This window comes from Phocoena sinus, chromosome 17, assembly GCF_008692025.1.
Source record: "Phocoena sinus isolate mPhoSin1 chromosome 17, mPhoSin1.pri, whole genome shotgun sequence".
In the NCBI taxonomy this organism is placed as follows: domain Eukaryota; kingdom Metazoa; phylum Chordata; class Mammalia; order Artiodactyla; family Phocoenidae; genus Phocoena; species Phocoena sinus.
Genome location: NC_045779.1, coordinates 43,691,634 through 43,711,586, shown reverse-complemented (window position 1 = coordinate 43,711,586; position 19,953 = coordinate 43,691,634). Strand labels below are relative to the sequence as shown.

At 38.6% G+C, this 19,953-nt stretch overlaps 1 protein-coding gene across 1 annotated transcript in view; it reads left to right on the top strand.

Annotated features, from left to right (window-relative positions):
• RGS22 (regulator of G protein signaling 22) overlaps positions 1-19,953 on the top strand; it is a 172,243-nt gene that overhangs the window by 95,537 nt on the left and 56,753 nt on the right. The window contains exon 15 of the mRNA XM_032609571.1: positions 12,553-12,747. Within this exon, the coding sequence (XP_032465462.1) occupies positions 12,553-12,747 (195 nt within the window). The remainder of the gene's footprint in view (positions 1-12,552; positions 12,748-19,953) is intronic.

The window sequence follows — 19,953 nt, the reverse complement described above, 5'->3', positions numbered from 1 at the left end:
TTAGAGACTGCCAATGAACTCCTCGCTTGTACCTAGCAAAGAAAGCGTAGTATCTTTGCTCCAGAATCTCCACAGCCTGCACAGTTTGTTTAGTATAAACTGAAAATAAAAGTTTAAGAAAAATCTTTGTATATTTCAGTAGCCAAAGTTGTTTTCGTCTTTTATCTTTCCAGTGTATGAAATAGTGTCATGGGTTTTATGGGATATTTCTTCTTCTCAGGGGCCAGTGAGGTCTTTGTTGATACTACCCTGTCAGTCCATCTGGCAGGATCCTAATGCTACCTCCCAATAAGTAGAAGGAAATAGCAACAGCAGACAGCTTTATATTTCCTCTACTCTCTTGGTGGGCATGTTGGACAGTTACTAGAAGATGGTGAAAGATACATACATATCTTTGTGTAGCCTTACATGATTAGAGTTACTTCTTTTACTATTGCAGTGGAGTAATGCGTCTAAGAAAAAAGGATTTGCTAAAAACGCCAAATGCTGAAGCACGAATGTTTTCTCCTAATCTCTGGAATACTTTAATAAATTATTTTGAAAATCTTCTTTTTAAATGTCCCCAGTTTTATTAACCTGGTGATATGCTCTGCTAGTTGTCCTGTAAGCCGGTATTAAGATCTCACAGCATATAGGTTTTTACACATCTTGTACCTAGTATACCGAGGGACTCATTTTACATCATACAGTTCGGCAGTTGGCCTGGAGGTGACAGCAGAACATCATGCAATCAGTGTTACCAGGCAGTCATAGAAAGATACATATACATGATCATTAAAATAAATGCATCAAGACAAATTATGTGAAACCGTTCCATTAACATAACTAACAGCTGAAATGTAACATAGCAGATCAACACATGTGCTACAGCATTTGGTGTTATTCTTGACTTTGCCTTTTAAGGCTCCCCAGAAATTGTTCTTATTTTCGTTGGAACACAGATGAGTATCAAGCTGCAGCTCAGCCAATGGCCCCTACTTATGGAAAAGATGCTTTCGCAAAGACTGTGCTCACCTTTGGCACAGCGAAAGTACTTCGCTGGGTGCTTCTACAGTGTGATAATTGGAATCTAACCCCATAGCTGGCATCGTTTAGTCTTTGGTACAAAGAGAAACCCAAATAGCACAGAAAGTGTTGGAGGCTATTTCATTATTTTTTTGCTTTTTACACTGTTAAAAACAAGAATAAACTCTAAACCCCAAATTCTCCTTCCTCAGGTATGTTCATCTAGACTTTATGATGCAGTAAAGAAAACATCAATACATTTCAGGGTCTATGAAAATCAATATAATGTCGGAAAGCCAAGCCTGGAATGCATTATGATATATTTGAAAGGAGATTGGGATCCACTTTCATCCAAGAATATGCTCATCACATACACTTTCAAAATGATTCTGAAAGCTATTAAGTGGCAATGCTGAAACCTTGCATGGAAAATATTTTAGCATTGGAAAAAATATAAATTGCAATGGGAAATATCATATTTTAATTTGAGCCGTCTCCTATGTAGTGCAATACAGTTGTTGCGTGCAGGATATTAGCTCTAAGTAATGAAGCATCTGAGATTTCCTTGAAAGGCAAGCAGAAACATTTTTGTATTTTTTCCTATAATTCCAACAAGGTCATGTGTATTAAAAATAATTTAAATTAAATATTGTTAGTCATCTTACTATCCTTTAGAAGGCAAATGTGTATCAAAATCTCTCTCTCTCTGTCTTCATTTCTCCCAGTTTGTTTCTCCATTCCACTTTCCAGTTCCATTCTTCCTCCTGTCTCCAAGGTATCTATCCTACACCTTTTTTTCTTCATAGCCTTGAGAGTTTAGCTAAACAAGAGAATTAACTCCCAGCATTTCAAGACTGTAAGAGATGTTTCAGGGGGAGGCATGGCTTTTTTTTGCATATCTGATACAGATGCCAGGAAAAGTGAGTCACAGGCACAGGTATAGAGCAGGGCCGGGCAAGCCGCCCATTGTGCATTTCCTGCTTACATAACCTTTGAGTGTCTCCAGGAGAGATGGGGTTTAGAGAGAGCCATGCTGAGTGCAGTGCCAGGCAGTCTGATCACAGACAGGCTTGTATCCATTCTCAGAAACTTCCCTGCTGGGTTGTTAAAGAATCATAGGTTAATGTTTAAACTGGAATCATGTCGGCCACAGCTGTTTGTGAGTTAATCTCCACTTTAATGTGAATCTGAGTAGCTGACTAAGATATGAAGGGAGCATTGTCCCCTCCAACATTAGCTACATTGTTATTTAGTCAGTGGCTGAAAAGGAAGAACTGGGCGGCCAATAAGAAAGCAAATGATGCAGGATACTTAAACGATGTTTCTAACCTGTGATTAGACTATATTACTTAGCTATAACAAAGCATAATCTTTATATTTCATTATAAAGTCAATTAATATCAACTTACAGATGATTTTCACCATCTTTATATAGACCTTAAATGTGTTGTTTAGCTTTTTAATTTTGTTTCATATATATGATTACATCCCTTATGTTTGTTATTATATAGTCAGTTGGTCAGTTATCCACTTAAAGATTATCTCTGGATTATTAGAAACACATATTAGAAAGACATTCTCAGATGTAATGGCAAAATTAAGTTGAATGTACTATAATTTTACTGTGTGGCCTAATTAAGGATGGATAAATCAGTTTTCTTCTCCTTACCCCTGTAACCACTTTTGTCCCCACCCTCCTAGGGAGGTGAGGAAGAGGGAGAGACCAGAGACCAAGCCTCAAAGGAAGCCAATAAACACACACAATGTGGGCTTTCAAGATCCTTTCTAATGCTTCCAGTTCTGTAATTTTATAATAAAACTGGTAAAGAGTCAAGAAGGCGAGGGGAGTATATTACTCTTAAGGATTATGCTAGTTATCATAGCGGGGGTTGATACTTGAACAAAGAGAAGTTACTTAGGTGATAACGAACAAGCTGCAAGAAAGCAAGAAAAAAAAAAGTGGGAGGGCGAACAAATATACCTACATTTAGGTAGGTACCTACATTTAGGTACAATCAGAGAGAGGAAATATTTTAAAATTTCTTTTAAGATTTTGATTTAGAGCATTTATTTTTTTTAACATCTTTATTGGAGTATAATTGCTTTACAATGGTGTGTTAGTTTCTGCTTTATAACAAAGTGAATCAGTTATACATATACATATGTTCCCATATCTCTTCCCTCTTGCGTCTCCCTCCCTCCCACCCTCCCTATCCCACCCCTCTAGGTGGTCACAAAGCACCGAGATGATCTCCCTGTGCTATGCGGCTGCTTCCCACTAGCTGTCTGTTTTACGTTTGGTAGTGTATATATGTCCATGCCACTCTCTCACTTTGTCCCATATCCTCATATCCTCAAGTCAATTCTCTAGTAGGTCTGTGTCTTTATTCCTGTCTTACCCCTAGGTTCTTCATGACCTTTTTTTTTGTCTTAGATTCCATATATATGTGTTAGCATACGGTATTTGTTTTTCTCTTTCTGACTTACTTCACTATGTATGACAGACTCTAGGTCCATCCACCTCACTACAAATAACTCAATTTCATTTCTTTTTATGGCTGAGTAATATTCCATTGTATATATGTGCCACATCTTCTTTATCCATTCATCTGATGATGGACACTTAGGTTGCTTCCATCTCCTGGCTATTGTAAATAGAGCTGCAATGAACATTTTGGTACATGACTCTATTTGAATTATGGTTTTCTCAAGGGATATGCCCAGTAGTGGGATTGCTGGGTCGTATGGTAGTTCTATTTGTAGTTTTTTAAGGAACCTCCATACTGTTCTCCATAGTGGCTGTATCAATTTACATTCCCACCAACAGTGCAAGAGTGTTCCCTTTTCTCCACACCCTCTCCAGTATTTATTGTTTCTAGATTTTTTAATGATGGCCATTCTGACCGGTATGAGATGATATCTCATTGTAGTTTTGATTTGCATTTCTCTAATGATTAATGATGTTGAGCATTCTTTCATGTGTTTGTTGGCATTCTGTATATCTTCTTTGGAGAAATGTCTATTTAGGTCTTCTGCCCATTTTTGGATTGGGTTGTTTGTTTTTTTGTTATTGAGCTGCATGAGCTGCTGTAAATTTTGGAGATTAATCCCTTGTCAGTTGCGTCATTTGCAAGTATTTTCTCACATTCTGAGGGTTGTCTTTTCTTTTTTTTTTTTTTTTTTTTTGCGGTACGCGGGGCTCTCACTGCTGTGGCCTCTCCCATTGCGGAGCACAGACTCCGGACGCGCAGGCTCAACGGCCATGGCTCACGGGCCCAGCCGCTATGCGGCACGTGGGATCCTCCCAGACCGGGGCACGAACCCGTGTCCCCTGCATCGGCAGGCAGACTCTCAACCACTGCGCCACCAGGGAAGCCCGAGGGTTGTCTTTTCTTAACAGGGAAGTCTGTGAAACTTCAATCCAAGTTCTAAATAAAATATTCCTGCTTTGGGATTTTTGGCTTTTGATATCAGCTATTCAATTCATATGATTTCAAATTAGACAAATGTGTGTTCCTTAGAAAGGAGTTTCCTCTGCCTTTCTTTCCTTTATTTTTAGCTTTAAATATGTGTTGAGCACCTCCAGGAGTCTTGTTTTAGAGAAACTTTCATTTTATCTAACTGGTGGCAGTTAATTATAGAGAGACCATGTAATTTATCATCTAAATCAGGATTCTTTTGAAAATAAAAGGGGAAATATTAATAATTATGCCAGGATAGTAGGCTTAAACCAGAATGAAGTCATATGGCTACCCTAATTGTAGCTCCTTGGGGTTGTGGGATATGCAGTTAAATCATTTGTGGAAAAAAACAGACTCAGAGAAAGAGAGATCAGATTTGTGGTCACCAGAGGTGGGCAGAGTGTGGGGAGGGAAAACTGGATGAAGGTGGTCAAAAGGTACAAACTTCCAGTTATGAGATAAATAAGTACAAGGGATGTAATGTACAACATGATGACTATAGTTAGCATTGCTATATGATATATATGGAAGTTGAGAGTAGATCCTAATAGTTCTCATCACAGGGAAAAAATTCTTTGTCTTTTCTTTTTGCTTCTATATGAGATGATGGATGTTAACTTATTGTAATTATTTCATGATGTATGTAAGTCAAATAATTATGCTGTACACCTTAAACTTTTACAGTGCTATATGTCAATTATATCTCAATAAAACTGGAACAAAATAGTCAAACAACAGCAAAAAGTGTACATGGAGCCCTGTGGCTTTATAGAGCACCCTAAGAGTGTGAGGTCAGGAAGTAGGCAGTAGCTTGGAAAGGGTCTGATCTAGCTTGGACAGAAGACTGTGTTTTATTATGGTTTTTGTTGGGATGGAACTGCTGCCCCTTATTTCCTCCTCATAGTTGTATATTTGTCAGTTTTTCCTTGTTTTATTGTAGAGAATTAAATTCATAGGACTTGCATTTGAGGAAGAAGGAGAGGAAAGTGGGGAAGAGTCAAAGAATGTGCTGTGAATCGTATGAAAACTGGAAAAGGAAAAGATAATGTGTTATATTACTGAGTCATTGAGTTTGAAGGTCCATAGGCTATCCATGTGGCTATAATAAGTAGGCAACTAGAAGCAAAGGTTTTCAGTTCAGGAAGGAAATCAGGTCTAAAGCTGTATATATTTGTGTTTCTTCCACATATAGTTGATTGTTAAGTCTCTGAGAATGGATGAAGTCTTTAATTCATTCATTCATTCTAAACATCATTATGCTAGATGCTAGGGATACAGTAATAAACAAAGCAGACCAAATCTGTCTTCATAGAGTTTATAGTCCAGTGCAAGAAACATACAAATACAGGGACCTATGGGCACACATAAGAATGATACCTAAGCCAGACTTCAGGAGTCAAGGAAGACTCAGTCCTTTAGGATGAATAGAAGCCCAACAAAGGGGAAAAGAGGAGGAGGGTGGAGTATAGAGAGGGCACAGAGCACATACTGTGAAAGTCCTGTGAGAGAGTGCCTGGCATGTGTGAGAAACCGAAAGAGTGTGAATTAGGAAGAAAATATAGTTGAACATAGAACTTTAATGAATGCCTTCCTTTAAGCAGGGGATATGGAGGAAGAGGAATCAATAAAGGAGCCTAAGTATGGAAATAGGCAGCAAATCAGGAGAAAGTGTTGAAGGCAGAGGAGAGAGTCAACAGTGTTAAAGCTGCGTAAGGGAACTTCCCTGGTGGCGCAGTGGTTAAGAATCTGCCTGCCAATGCGGGGGACACAGGTTCGAGCCCTGGTCCAGGAAGATCCCACATGCCGTGGAGCAACTAAGCCCGTGCACCACAACTACCGAGCCTGCGCTCTAGAGCCCATGAGCCACAACTACTGAGCCCACGTACCACAACTACTGAAGCCCGCATGCTCTAGGGCCCGTGTGCCACAACTACTGAGCCCATGTACTGCAACTGCTGAAGCCCCATGCCTAGAGCCCGTGCTCCGCAACGGGAAGCCACCACGGTGAGAAGCCCATGCACCTCAACAAAGAGTAGCCCCTGCTCACCACAACTAGAGAAGGCCTGTGCGCAGCAACGAAGACCCAACGCAGCCAAGAATTAAAAACAAAACAAAGCAAAAAAATGCTGCCTAAGGAATCAAGTAGGATGAAGATTAAGGAGAGAAACCATTGAATTGGCAATTACGTGGTTCTTAGTAATCTGAGACATTAGCTTCTTTGGCATGAGCACCAGATTGCAATAGATTGAGAAATGATAGAAAAGTGAGTATGAAGATTTGTTGGGAAGGGAAAGAGAGAAAGGGTGATAGTTTGTGGACAAAATGGTGACAATTAGAATAGGAGAGATTCTTTGTTAGAACACCTTTGAAGCATTAGAAAGGAGATGAAATCAAAGGAAAGGTAGACTGAGGGCGTAATTGGTGTTGTATGGTGCTGGGGAAATGGAGTCAACAGCACGCATGAATCATTTAGCCTTGGGAAGGAGAATTTTGAAACATCAGAGAAAGAGAAAGATTTAGAAGAAAACTCTTGAGGGGACAGTTGAGGGTATCCATACCAGTGGTTTCTCCCAGTTGTGTGGAAGATAAAGTCCACTGAATGTGGAGAAGCCTAAGGGTACAGTTGGGAGCTCTAAGGAGCATGGCAGAGTTTAGAAATAAACAAAATCTTGCCAAGTTTTGTGGTCACAGCTGAGGTAGGGTTTTTTTTTTTTGTTTTTTTGTCGTTGTTGTTTGTTTTTATTTTGAAGAGTATTTATAATTGAACCAACTATCATAGCTTTTATTGGGAGCTTGAGTATAGAATTGGAAAATGAACGAATGGTTAAGGTGACCCAGAATTTGGCCTCAACAAGTCAGAAGATCGAGGTGGGAGGAATTAAGAATGTTTTAAAAGTGTAGTTGAAATGATGGGCAGTTTTCAGTCCAAATTGTGTAAGAAAGTAAGACAAAGTAGGTGGTGCATGATTTATTTAGAGGACAGGAAGAAACCGCAGATTGTACTGAAAGTAAAGCAAAGCTTGGTGAGAGGTACAAAAAGATGAAGAGTAATGGTCAGAGCAAGAAAGCTGTGCTATTAATATAGTCAATGGTAAAGTGAAGTGAAGGTCATTCTGAAGAAAATCATAAAGCAAAATTCCAGAAGGTATGATAGAGTATATAAATGGCATCTAGGGTCTCATAGGACTGTGGATAGCAGTAGATTTTAAAAGACATGAGGAGTGAAGGCAAGACTGGGAGTGGAAAGGAAAGGAGTAGATTTGGGTGTCCACCAGAAGCTGACAGTCACTTCTATCACTGTTATTCTAGTCACCATTTCAGCCTCTTTTGTACATTACCCTCTTCACTGTTACGCTTTTAAATCGAAGGAATCACCTTGATGTCTGTACAAAGAGTTTGGTATGTGGCACACCAAGTCTCCTTAAACTACAGTTCTGAATGTAGCTGACTCAGTGATAAAACAGTTGCTTTATTTTGCCATTAGAGGATATTCCTGCCCCAATAAAACCTGACTACTGATTTTTTTTTCTTTTCTTTTTTCTTTTTGCTAAATAGGAACTGATTTTAACTGAAGTGATTTGGGGGGTCAGATTTACTTTCCTTTGGCGTAAATTTGAAATTACTGAAACAAATTCTAGAGACATTTTTTAATGTTGTTAATTTGATCATGTTAGTTTTTAGTTTCTTAATTTACCTTAGTATAGACATTAATTAGTGCACTTTTTAAAACTTCCAGTTTAGAAAATGTTTAAGAATAGATTTTTGTTTGTTTGTTTGTTTGTTTGTTTTTTGCGATACAGGGGCCTCTCACTGCTGTGGCCTCTCCCGTTGCGGAGCACAGGCTCCGGACGTGCAGGCTCAGCGGCCATGGCTCACGGACCCAGCCACTCCGCAGCATGTGGGATCTTCCCGGACCGGGGCACGAACCCGTGTCCCCTGCATTGGCGGACTCTCAACCACTGCGCCACCAGGGAAGCCCTAAGAATAGATTTTAATCTGATACAATCTTAGCTTGTTAAACAGGTTAAATTTAGGTCATTCTTCTAAATAACTCCCAAGGTTAGGAAAAATTGCCATGTGTTTCTGAAGCAAATTTCATTTAAAATATTTTAGAATCATTTGGTAAGAGTATGGTTCACTTTAGACTATTAAATCCAGCAGTCTGTGTACCTACATTTTAGGGAAGGGAGTTTCCAGACTGCAGATTATCTAATTAAATAGAACATCTAGAATGTCTTTTAAATATGCCCCTTCTCCCGTATTTCACAACCCTTAGGAAGAAAGAGATGTTCTTTGCTGCTCTTCAGGACTCATCTTTTAATAGCTTCAAAAATTTTGGAGTTGGGGCTTCCCTGGTGGCGCAGTGGTTGAGAGTCCGCCTGCCGATGCAGCGGACACGGGTTCATGCCCCGGTCCGGGAAGATCCCACATGTCGCGGAGCGGCTGGGCCTGTGAGCCATGGCCGCTGAGCCTGTGCGTCCGGAGCGGCTCCACAACGGGAGAGGCCACAACAGTGAGAGGCCCGCGTACCGCAAAAAAAGAAAAAAAAATTTTGGAGTTGGCTCTATCTGCTCATTTCCTCCCTCCTTAACCTCATTAATGTTATCTAAAGACCTTTTCAGTTCTCTTTATCTTCCTAGAAAATTTCAATACATGACTCATGAAATTTCTCCCTACTTTTTCTTTTTTATCACCTTGAAGCTTTTTCAGTACCCAAACTAATAATCCTTATAACATATGTACTAGAGTGTTTCTTAATTTACCCAATTCTAATGTCTTTTATCTCCATTTCTCCTGAGTTAACTATAGGGATGGCCATATACCAGAATTCAACATAATTTGGAACTACTCCAGCTTAAAATTTTTGAACTCTGAAATTTCCCTTTCAGATCGTAATTTCAGATTAGGCCACTATCTTCCATTCATTCATTTAGCAGATATTTATTGAGTGCCTATTATACACTGAACTTTATAGTCCTCTCTTTTAACTATGCTACATGGGCTTCTCCTTTATCTTCACTTCTAGTTCTTTGATACTCTGCCCTGCTTGTTATTGTATTACTACCCTGATTCTAACCTCATGTGCTTTTCTACCTATAACGGACCTCATGGTTGGTCATTTCAACTGCACTTGAAATCTGAACCGTCAATTCTGACTTCTTTTCCTTAGGCTCTTTTACGATTTCTTCTGACCTTATTCATTATTATTATATTTTACAATCAATATGTATTGATATTTCCCTACATATTTATGCTTTATATTGTTCTATATTCCATCCTGCTTTTGTCTAGGGCCTCCCTTTAATTAATTAATTAATTTAGTGTAGGTCTGCTGGTGACGAATTCTGGTTTTGTTTATTGACTTATGACATCTTTATTTCCTTTTTATTTTAGAAGGGTATTTTTTTTTTTTTTTACCAAGTATAGAAGTATAGGTTAGCAGTTATTTTCTTTGGTCCCTTTAAAGATTCAAGGCAAGAGTCTATATCAGGTCCACTCCTGCTCTTAGAATGTTTTGAGAGCCTGGGGTGTTTATAGGGGCTTCCCTACTGGCAGATCATGAACTATAATCCTTGTCCTCTCAGCGCTGAGAAACGTCCAAATACTCCAATTATAGGTAATTATAAGGACTTTGGCTGTTATTCTGTGTGAGGTGGGAAGTCACTGGAAAGTTTGAATGGAGGAGTGATACACAAAATAATTTCTCTGTTTGCTGTGGTTTAAAAAAAGGAAGACCATGAAGAAGCAAAGAAGAACCTGAGAAGACCAGTTAGGAAGCTATTGCAAAAATACAAACGAGATGAGGGTGGCCTTTAATTTTTTGTCTGGCTATTAAAATAACTTCCAAACTGCCTCAAATCTTGATCTACTCAAACCGTTTTTCCTGTATGATGCCACAGTGATTTATTTCTAAAATTCATATCTAAAGACGTCACTCCTCAGAGATTCCCCATTTTATATCTTTAGGTAAAAATTCAAATTCCTTACCAAAGGAAAACAGATCATATCCATGCTGTGGAGCCTTCCTCCCTTTATATCCTCCTCTCTTATTCTACCTCTTTCCTTTAGCCAGTGTTCTCTACTTGGAGCCTAGACGCTCTCTATAAGGTTATAAAACCCCCTTAGGCCTCCATGCCGTGGGCCATGTTTTCCTTCTTCTTGGACTGTCCTTCTCATCAACTCCCCTATCTTGTCTGACTTACTCCAACTCATCTTTAAAGATTCAGATTAAAGACTAGCAAGGAGCTTACCTTTCTCTTGCAAGAGTTTCTGAACCTTTTCCTTCCCCATTCCAAGAAAAAATGAGTCTTTTCTGTGTATTCAGTACAAATCAATAAACATTTATAACATCTACTCTTTACCAAAACAGTTTTTAGGAGTTGGAGAATCAGAGAGGACTAAACTGCAGTATTTGCCCTCAAGATCCTTGTTCTAGAAGAGAAGACACATGATACAGGATTGCATTATAGTGTGATAAGTGTAGTAGTAAAAAGCATGATCTTGGGAGGAGGGTATGAATGAAGGGCTCCTAGAAGAGGAGAAATCCGTATCGGTTTTTAAGAATAAATCAGGGCTTATGAGGCAGACAAGGTGCATGGGGTAGGGCATATATACAAGATTGAAGGAACAATGTGTGCAATGGTATGGAATGGCAAACATCAAGGTTTAGGGAATTACAGAAAAATGCGTATCTGAGTGTAAAGTTTAAAAGGTGATTAATGGAGGTGAGCTTAAAAAGAAAGGCAATTATTGAAGATCGTATTTTCAATGCATACCTTTATTGTAGTACTTATCATACTGTGTTGTAGCCACTGGTTTTTTTCTCTTTGTCACACCAAATGGCTCCTTCAGGGCAGGCATTCATTAATCTTTACATACATAGCACCTATCCAAGTGTCTAAGCTGTAGTGGATACATGGTAAATGCTTATGTTATTAATGTGAACCCTTTAAAACTTTTAAAAGATTATTTTACATAAGACTGTTATTTGGTATTTGGTACAAATATCTTTCTATCTATCTACCTATCTATCTTATCGCCTGGGTCGAATCTAGGCATTATCAGTTCCAGAGTCTAAGTATAAAAATAAAATTGAAATAAAATGCAATTAATTAGAGATTCTTTTTTTTAGATAACTATTTATTTTGATATAGTGATGTAAATAGAACAGAATGAAGAAAAAATTATGATAGAGATCAGACAATCTTTAAAACGGAGGAAGGAGCGTGTCGCTTTTGGGAGAAATCACCAATAGTCTTTCTTTATTTAATTTTTATTTTTAACAGCTTTATTGAGGTTTAATTTACATGCCATAAAATTCATTAATTTTAAGTATGAAACAATTACAAAAGCTTCAGTTAAATGTGATGTGCAGGGCATGACATATCCAGTATGTAACATTTTAAAAATTAAATGTTATTAACTTGCTTCTCAGATTTAAATAGCTGTTATTGAGTGACAAGACAAATGAGTAGAATGGAATAGACATTTATCCAGCTTTGTCTAGGAAGCTAGAAGTTCCATGTACAACTTTCCATTCACTCTTATTTCCTTCTTGTATCTCTTCCACAGCATTGGACACCAGATGGAGACATTTAAGAACTCTGGAACTCAGCTGGGTAGGGGAGGTAGTCTGTTGGGTCTCTAGACTGATAGTCAGTTTTCAGCCCTGGTGAATTCTTGCCTCTTTTTCCCAAAAAGGCATTACAAACCACTTTGGAAAGTAACACAAATGTGTTAGAAATGTCATGAACATAAGGAAAGGAGACGTATAACCTGGAATCAATCGTAATGATACATAGTAGTAATCTGAGAAAAAATAGAATACCCAAATCACGTACACTTATACAAGATCCAGTGACTAGTTGACTAATAACCAATCAAGAAATAGGAAAAGAAAATGAAAAGCAAAGGCTTTGCATAAACACATTGCTTTGTCTTAAGTAATTTCACACATCTTTTCAAGAAAAAAAATCACTTGAGCTTATTTGCTTCTCTTAACTTTTTAAAAATGGCTTTGCTGAGGAATCTACTAACCATTATGGTTTCTTCTAATATCCTCTCCTTTCTCCCCCTTCTCCCCTAGTATCTTTTTGCCACATACATTGCTCCTTCAGCCACTCTTGACATTGGACTCCAACAGGAAAAGAAAAAAGAAATTTACGTGAAAATACAGCCGCCATTTGAAGACCTTTTTGACACAGCAGAAGAATATATCCTTCTCCTCCTTCTTGAGCCTTGGACAAAGATGGTAAAATCAGACCAAGTTGCTTACAGAAAGGTATCGTGGCACTGATGAATTGTGTGTGAACGATTCAGGTTTACTCCAAAACTGACGATGGGCAACATTGTTAACTCGCAAGAGAGAAAAGCTGGAAAAGATTTCGTGTGGGCCGGGGACTCAGAGTTAAGATTTGGGCAGACACAAAATTGGGGCAGGGAAAGTATTTATTAACTTAGTTTTTGCCAGTTTCCCTGTTGTGTCCTAACAAAAGGCTAAAATTGATGTCATTTTTAAGTCTGTCTACAAATATGTCAGCAGAGAAAAATCTGAGTTTTGGTTTCCTGTGAACCAATAAAATATGCCGCCATTTGATAATATACTGGCTTTGTCACTTCTTGCCATTTCTCAGCAGTGGCTTTAATTTTGATTAATGGAAGGAGGCTGTTTATTTTTATTCTGGATGAATTACAGTAAATATTACACCCATGGAAAATATAAACGTTTCATATATACTGTGGAAAGCACATTCTCTGACTTAAAGCACCCTCAGATGTTCATCAGGTCAGACTGCTTGATTTGATAAAAGTGTCAACACATCTTTTTTCATTCCAAAAGAGGTCATTTTAAGTCTCAGGGCTTGAATATTTTCACTGTTCTTATTGATGGGCGGAGGAAATTTCTTTAAATGTTTATTTTGAATCACAAATTAAAACCATTTGTGGGTATTTTTAATATTAAGTTAATGCATGTACCCTGTACATGAGGTCATTTCAGGTGGATCCCTGCTGTCTCTGTATTGCGCTTCTTCATTCAGATCTCCTGAACAACTTCTTGGTCATGTCTTCTCGCAGAAAGGATGGGTGAGGTAATTAAGATGAAATTAATACCAAGCACCTCGGATAGAGCCACCTTATTGGATAGTGACCAACACAACCCCACGGCTTACTAAATTCATTGACCAAACTAATGAATTTTTCAGTCCTGATTTCTCTTTGTCCTGAAAAATTAACACTTGTATCCTTTCTACTACAAAAATACATATTTTACACTAGGAAAATTGAGATATTATATGAAATTTAAAAAAAATATCTCCAGGGACTTCCCTGGTGGTCCAGTGGTTAAGACACCGTGCTCCCAATGCAAGGGGCCCAGGTTCGATCCTGTCAGGGAACTAGATCCCGCATGCCGCAATGAAGATCCCACACGCCGCAGTGAAGATCCCACACGTGACAGCAGAGATCCTGTGTGCCACAACTAAGACCTGACGAAGCCAAATAAATAAATAAATATTTTTTTAAGAAAAGAAAAATTCTCTCCAGTCATGATTTTATTATTTTTTAAACTAATTAAATTTTTTTGGCCACGCCTCACAGCTTGCGGGATCTGTTACCCAACCAGGGATCGAACCCATGCCCTCCACAGTGAAATCGCAGAGTCCTAAGCACTGGACAGCCAGGGAAGTCCCCAGTCATAATTTTAAATACAGTATATGGTATAGAGGAAAATGGATATAAGATACGGTCCTAGGATGACAAAACAGATTCAGAATTATAACTAACTTCCCTAAACCAAGAAGTTTTAGCATTAGCAGTGATTCTTAAGAAATGCCTGGGACAAATTATACACTCTTTTTAATAAGAGGAAAAATTAATTTCTCTTAATTCTATAAACTTCTTAAGTTCAGCCCAGAGGACTTCTCTAAAAGTCCAGCTGACTGGATTATGTAGACTCTTTCCCAAAAAGGATAAACAAGAAGATTTAACCAAAATTAATTATTAAATACAGGAGTTCTCAGTCGGCTAAACTGATCTTTCTCAATAGAGAAATGGAAAATGATCTTGTTCTCCTGACTGTATGAAGCAGCGCAATACACACTCTGAAGGCTAAGTCCTACTGTGAGGTTTAATTTGATGATTGACTCTCCCCTCTCTTGCTATAGCAATAAAACCTTTGCTCACAGACTGATAACAATAGTGTCCAATCATTTTTTTGTTCTACTGTGGATTATTTGGTCTCTAAAGCTAAGAGTGCCTATCTTCATGACTATTATCCAGTTATAAAGAATAGAAGATGGAAAAGTGATCCACCCAACATGTTTGCACTGTCTGCTAGTTCACATGGGGTGTCCAGAAAGGAGGAATGATCTTTGGTGGCGTTATATCATTACATAGAAATGTATACCTTTTTTAACATTTGAAGCCTGACTTTGCTGTAGCTAATGTTTTGTTTTTTTGGGTTTTTTTTAACATATTTATTGGAGTATAATTGCTATACAATGGTGTGTTAGTTTCTGCTTTATAACAAAGTGAATCAGTTATACATATATATATGTTCCCATATCTCTTCCCTCTTGCGTCTCCCTCCCTCCCACCCTCCCTATCCCACCCCTCTAGGTGGTCACAAAGCACCGAGCTGATCTCCCTGTGCTATGCGGCTGCTTCCCACTAGCTATCTATTTTACGTTTGGTAGTGTATTTATGTCCATGCCACTCTCTCACTTTGTCACAGCTTACCCTTCCCTATCCCCATATCCTCAAGTCCATTCACTAGTACGTCTGTGTCTTTATTCCCGTCTTATCCCTAGGTTCTTCATGACCTATTTTTTTTTCTTAGATTCTATATGTGTTAGCATATGGTATTTGTTTTTCTCTTTCTGACTTACTTCACTCTGAATGACAGACTCTAGGTCCATCCACCTCACTATAGATATCTCAATTTCGTTTCTTTTTATGGCTGAGTAATATTCCATTGTATATATGTGCCACATCTTCTTTATCCATTCATCTGATGATGGACACTTAGGATACTTCCATGTCCTGGCTATTGTAAATAGTGCTGCAATGAACATTTTGGTACATGACTCTTTTTTGAATTATGGTTTTCTCAGGGTATATGCCCAGTAGTGGGATTACTGGGTCATATGGTAGTTCTATTTTTAGATTTTTAAGGAACCTTCATACTGTTCTCTATAGTGGCTCTATCAGTTTACATTCCCACCAACAGTGCAAGAGTGTTCCCTTTTCTCCACACCCTCTCCAGCATTTATTTTTTCTAGATTTTTTTTTCTTTGAGGTATGCGGGCCTCTCACTGTTGTGGCCTCTCCTGTTGCAGAGCACAGGCTCCAGACATGCAGGCTCAGCGGCCATGGCTCACGGGCCTAGCCGCTCCATGGCATGTGGGATCTTCCCGGACCGGGGCACGAACCCGTGTCCCCTGCATCAGCAGGCAGACTGTCAACCACTGTGCCACCAGGGAAGCCCTGTTTCTAGATTTTTTGATGATGGCCATTCTGACCGGTGTCAGATGATATCTCATTATAGTTTTGATTTGCATTTCTCTAATGATTAATGATGTTGAGCATTGTTTCATGTGTTTGTTGGCAATCTGTTTATCTTCTTTGGAGAATTGTCTGTTTAGGTCTTCTGCCCATTTTTGGATTGGGTTCTTTGTTTTTTTTGTTATTGAGCTGCATGAGCTGCTTGTAAATTTTGGAGATTAATCCGTTGTCAGTTGCTTCATTTGCAAATACTTTCTCCCATTCTGAGGGTTTTCTTTTGGTCTTGATTATGGTTTCCTTTGCTGTGCAAAAGCTTTTAAGTTTCATTAGGTCCCATTTGTTTTTCTGTTTTGTTTTGTTTGTATTCCCATTTCTCTAGGAGGTGGGTCAAAAAGGATCTTGCTATGATTTATGTCATAGAGTGTTCTGCCTATGTTTTCCTCTAAGAGTTTATAGTCTCTGGCCTTACATTTAGGTCTTTAATCCATTTTGAGTTTATTTTTGTGTATGGTGTTAGGGAGTGTTCTAATTTCATACTTTTACATGTACCTGTCCAGTTTTCCCAGCACCACTTATTGAAGAGGCTGTCTTTTCTCCACTGTATATTTTTGCCTCCTTTATCAAAGATAAGGTGACGATATGTGCATGGGTTTATCCCTAGGCTTTCTATCCTTTTCCATTGATCTGTATTTCTGTTTTTGCGCCAGTACCATACTGTCTTGATTACTGTAGCTTTGTAATATAGTCTGAAGTCAGGGAGCCTGATTCCTCCAGCTCCATTTTTCATTCTCAGGATTACTTTGGCTATTCGGGGTCTTTTGTGTTTCCATACAAATTGTGAAATTTTTTGTTCTAGTTCTGTGAAAAATGCCATTGGTAGTTTGATAGGGATTGCATTGAATCTGTGGATTACTTTGGGTAGTAGAGTCATTTTCACAATGTTGATTCTTCCAATCCAAGAACATGGTATATCTCTCCAATTGTTTGTATCATCTTTAATTTCTTTCATCAGTGTCTTATAATTTTCTGCATACAGGTCTTTTGTCTCCCTAGGTAGGTTTATTCCTAGATATTTTATTCTTTTTGTTGCCATGGTAAATGGGAGTGTTCTCTTAATTTCACTTTCAGATTTTTCATCATTAGTATATAGGAATGCCAGAGATTTCTGTGCATTAATATTGTATCCTGCTACTTTACCAAATTCATTAATTAGCTCTAGTCGTTTTCTGGTAGCATCTTTAGGATTCTCTATGTATAGTATCATGTCATCTGCAAACAGTGACAGCTTTATTTCTTCTTTTCCGATTTGGATTCTTTTTATTTCTTTTTCTTCTCTGATTGCTGTGGCTAAAACTTCCAAAACTTTGTTGAATAATAGTGGTGAGAGTGGGCAACCGTGTCTTGTTCCTGATCTTAGAGGAAATGGTTTCACCTTTGAGGATGATGTTGGCTGTGGGTTTTTCATATATGACCTTTATTATGTTGAGGAAAGTTCCCTCTATGCCTACCTTCTGCAGGGTTTTCATCATAAATGGGTGTTGAATTTTGTCGAAAGCTTTCTCTGCATCTATTGAGATTGTCCTATGGGTTTTATCCGTCAGTTTGTTAATATGGTGTATCACAGTGATTGATTTGTGTATATTGAAGAATCCTTGAATTCCTGGGAGAAACCCCACTTGATCATAGTGTATGATCCTTTTAATGTGCTGTTGGATTCTGTTTGCTATTATTTTGTTGAGGATTTTTCCATCTACGTCCATCAGTGATATTGGCCTGTAGTTTTCTCTCTTTGTGAAATCTTTGTCTGGTTTTGGTATCAGGGTGATGGTGGCCTTGTAGAATGAGTTTGGGAGTGTTCCTCCCTCTGCTATATTTTGGAAGAGTTTGAGAAGGATAGGTGTTAGCTCTTCTCTAAATGTTTGATAGAATTCGCCTGTGAAGCCATCGGGTCCTGGGCTTTTTTTTGTTGGGATATTTTTAATCACAGTTTCAATTTCAGTGCTTGTGATCGGTCTGTTCATATTTAATATTTCTTCCTCGTTCTGTCTCGGCAAGGTTGTGCATTTCTAAGAATTTGTCCATTTCTTCCAGGTTGTCCATTTTATTGGCATATAATTGCTTGTAGTAATCTCTCATGATCCTTTGTATTTCTGCAGTGTCAGTTGTTACTTCTCCTTTTTCATTTCTAATTCTGTTGATTTGAGTCTTCTCCCTTTTTTTCTTGATGAGTCTGGCTAATGGTTTATCAATTTTGTTTATCTTCTCACAGAACCAGCTTTTAATTTTATTGATCTTTGCTGTTGTTTCCTTCATTTCTTTTTCATTTATTTCTGATCTAATCTTTATGATCTCTTTCCTTCTGCTCAGTACCACCAAACCAGCTTTACAACAAATTCTAAAGAAACTTCTCTAGGCAAGAAACACAAGAGAAGGAAAAGACCTACAATAAGAAACCCAAAACAATTAAGAAAATAGGAATAAGAACATACATATCGATAATTACCTTAAATGTAAATGGATTGGGCTTCCCTAGTAGTGCAGTGGTTGAGAGTCTGCCTGCTGATGTGGGGGACACGGGTTCGTGCCCCCATCCGGGAAGATCCCACATGCCGCAGAGCGGCTAGGCCCGTGAGCCATGGCCGCTGAGCCTGCACGTCCGGAGGCTGTGCTCCACAGCGGGAGAGGCCACAACAGTGAAAGGCCCGCGTACTGCAAAAGAAAAAAAAAAAAAAGTAAATGGATTAAATGCTCCCACCAAAAGTCATAGACTAGCTGAATGGATACAAGAACAAGACCCATATATATGCTGTCTACAAGAGACCCACTTCAGACCTAGGGGCCCATACAGACTGAAAATGAGGGGATGGAAAACGATATTCCATGCCAGTGGAAATCAAAAGAAAGCTGGAGTAGCAATTCTCATATCAGACAAAATAGACTTTAAAATAAAGACCATAACAAGAGACAAAGTAGGATACTACATAATGATGAAGGGATCGATCCAAGAAGAAGGTATAACAATTATAAATATTTATGCACCCAACATAGGAGCACCTCAATACATAAGGCAAATACTAACAACCACAAAAGGTGAAATTGACAGTAACAATCATAATCATAATAGGGGACTTTAACACCCCACTTCACCCATGGACAGATCATCCAAAATGAAGATAAATAAGGAAACACAAACTTTAAATGATACATTAAACAAGATAGACTTCATTGATATTTATAGGACATTCCATCCAAAAACAACAGAACACACATTTTTCTCAAGTGCTCATGGAGCATTCTCCAGGATAGATCGTATCTTGGGTCACGAATCAAGCCTTGGTAAATTTAAGAAAATTGAAATTTTATCAAGTATCTTTTCCGACCACAATGCTGTGAGACTAGATATCAATTACAGGAAAAGATCTGTAAAAAATACAAACACATGGAGGCTAAACAATACACTACTTAATAACCAAGAGATTACTGAAGAAATCAAAGAGGAACTCAAAAAATACCTAGAAACAAATGACAATGAAAACATGACGACCCAAAACCTACAGGATGCAGCAAAAGCAGTTCTAAGAGGGAAGTTTATAGCAATGCAGTCCTACCTTAAGAAACAGGAAACATCTCAAAAAAACAACCTAACCTTGCACCTATAGCAATTGTAGCTAATGATTTTTGTTTGTTTGTTTTTTGCGGTACGCAGGCCTCTCACTATTGTGGCCTCTCCCGTTGCGGAGCACAGGCTCTGGACGCACAGGCTCATTGGCCATGGCTCACGGGCCCAGCCGCTCCGCGGCATGTGGAATCTTCCCAGACCAGGCCACGATCCCGTGTCTCCTGCATCGGCAGGTGGACTCTCAACCACTGCGCCACCTGGGAAGCCCTGTAGCTAATGTTTTTCACTATGTGGGTCTTCTTGCTTCTGCCTCCAAACTAAATTACTTTATTGGCAAGTGTATTTGTTTTTTTAGCCCACTGTTTT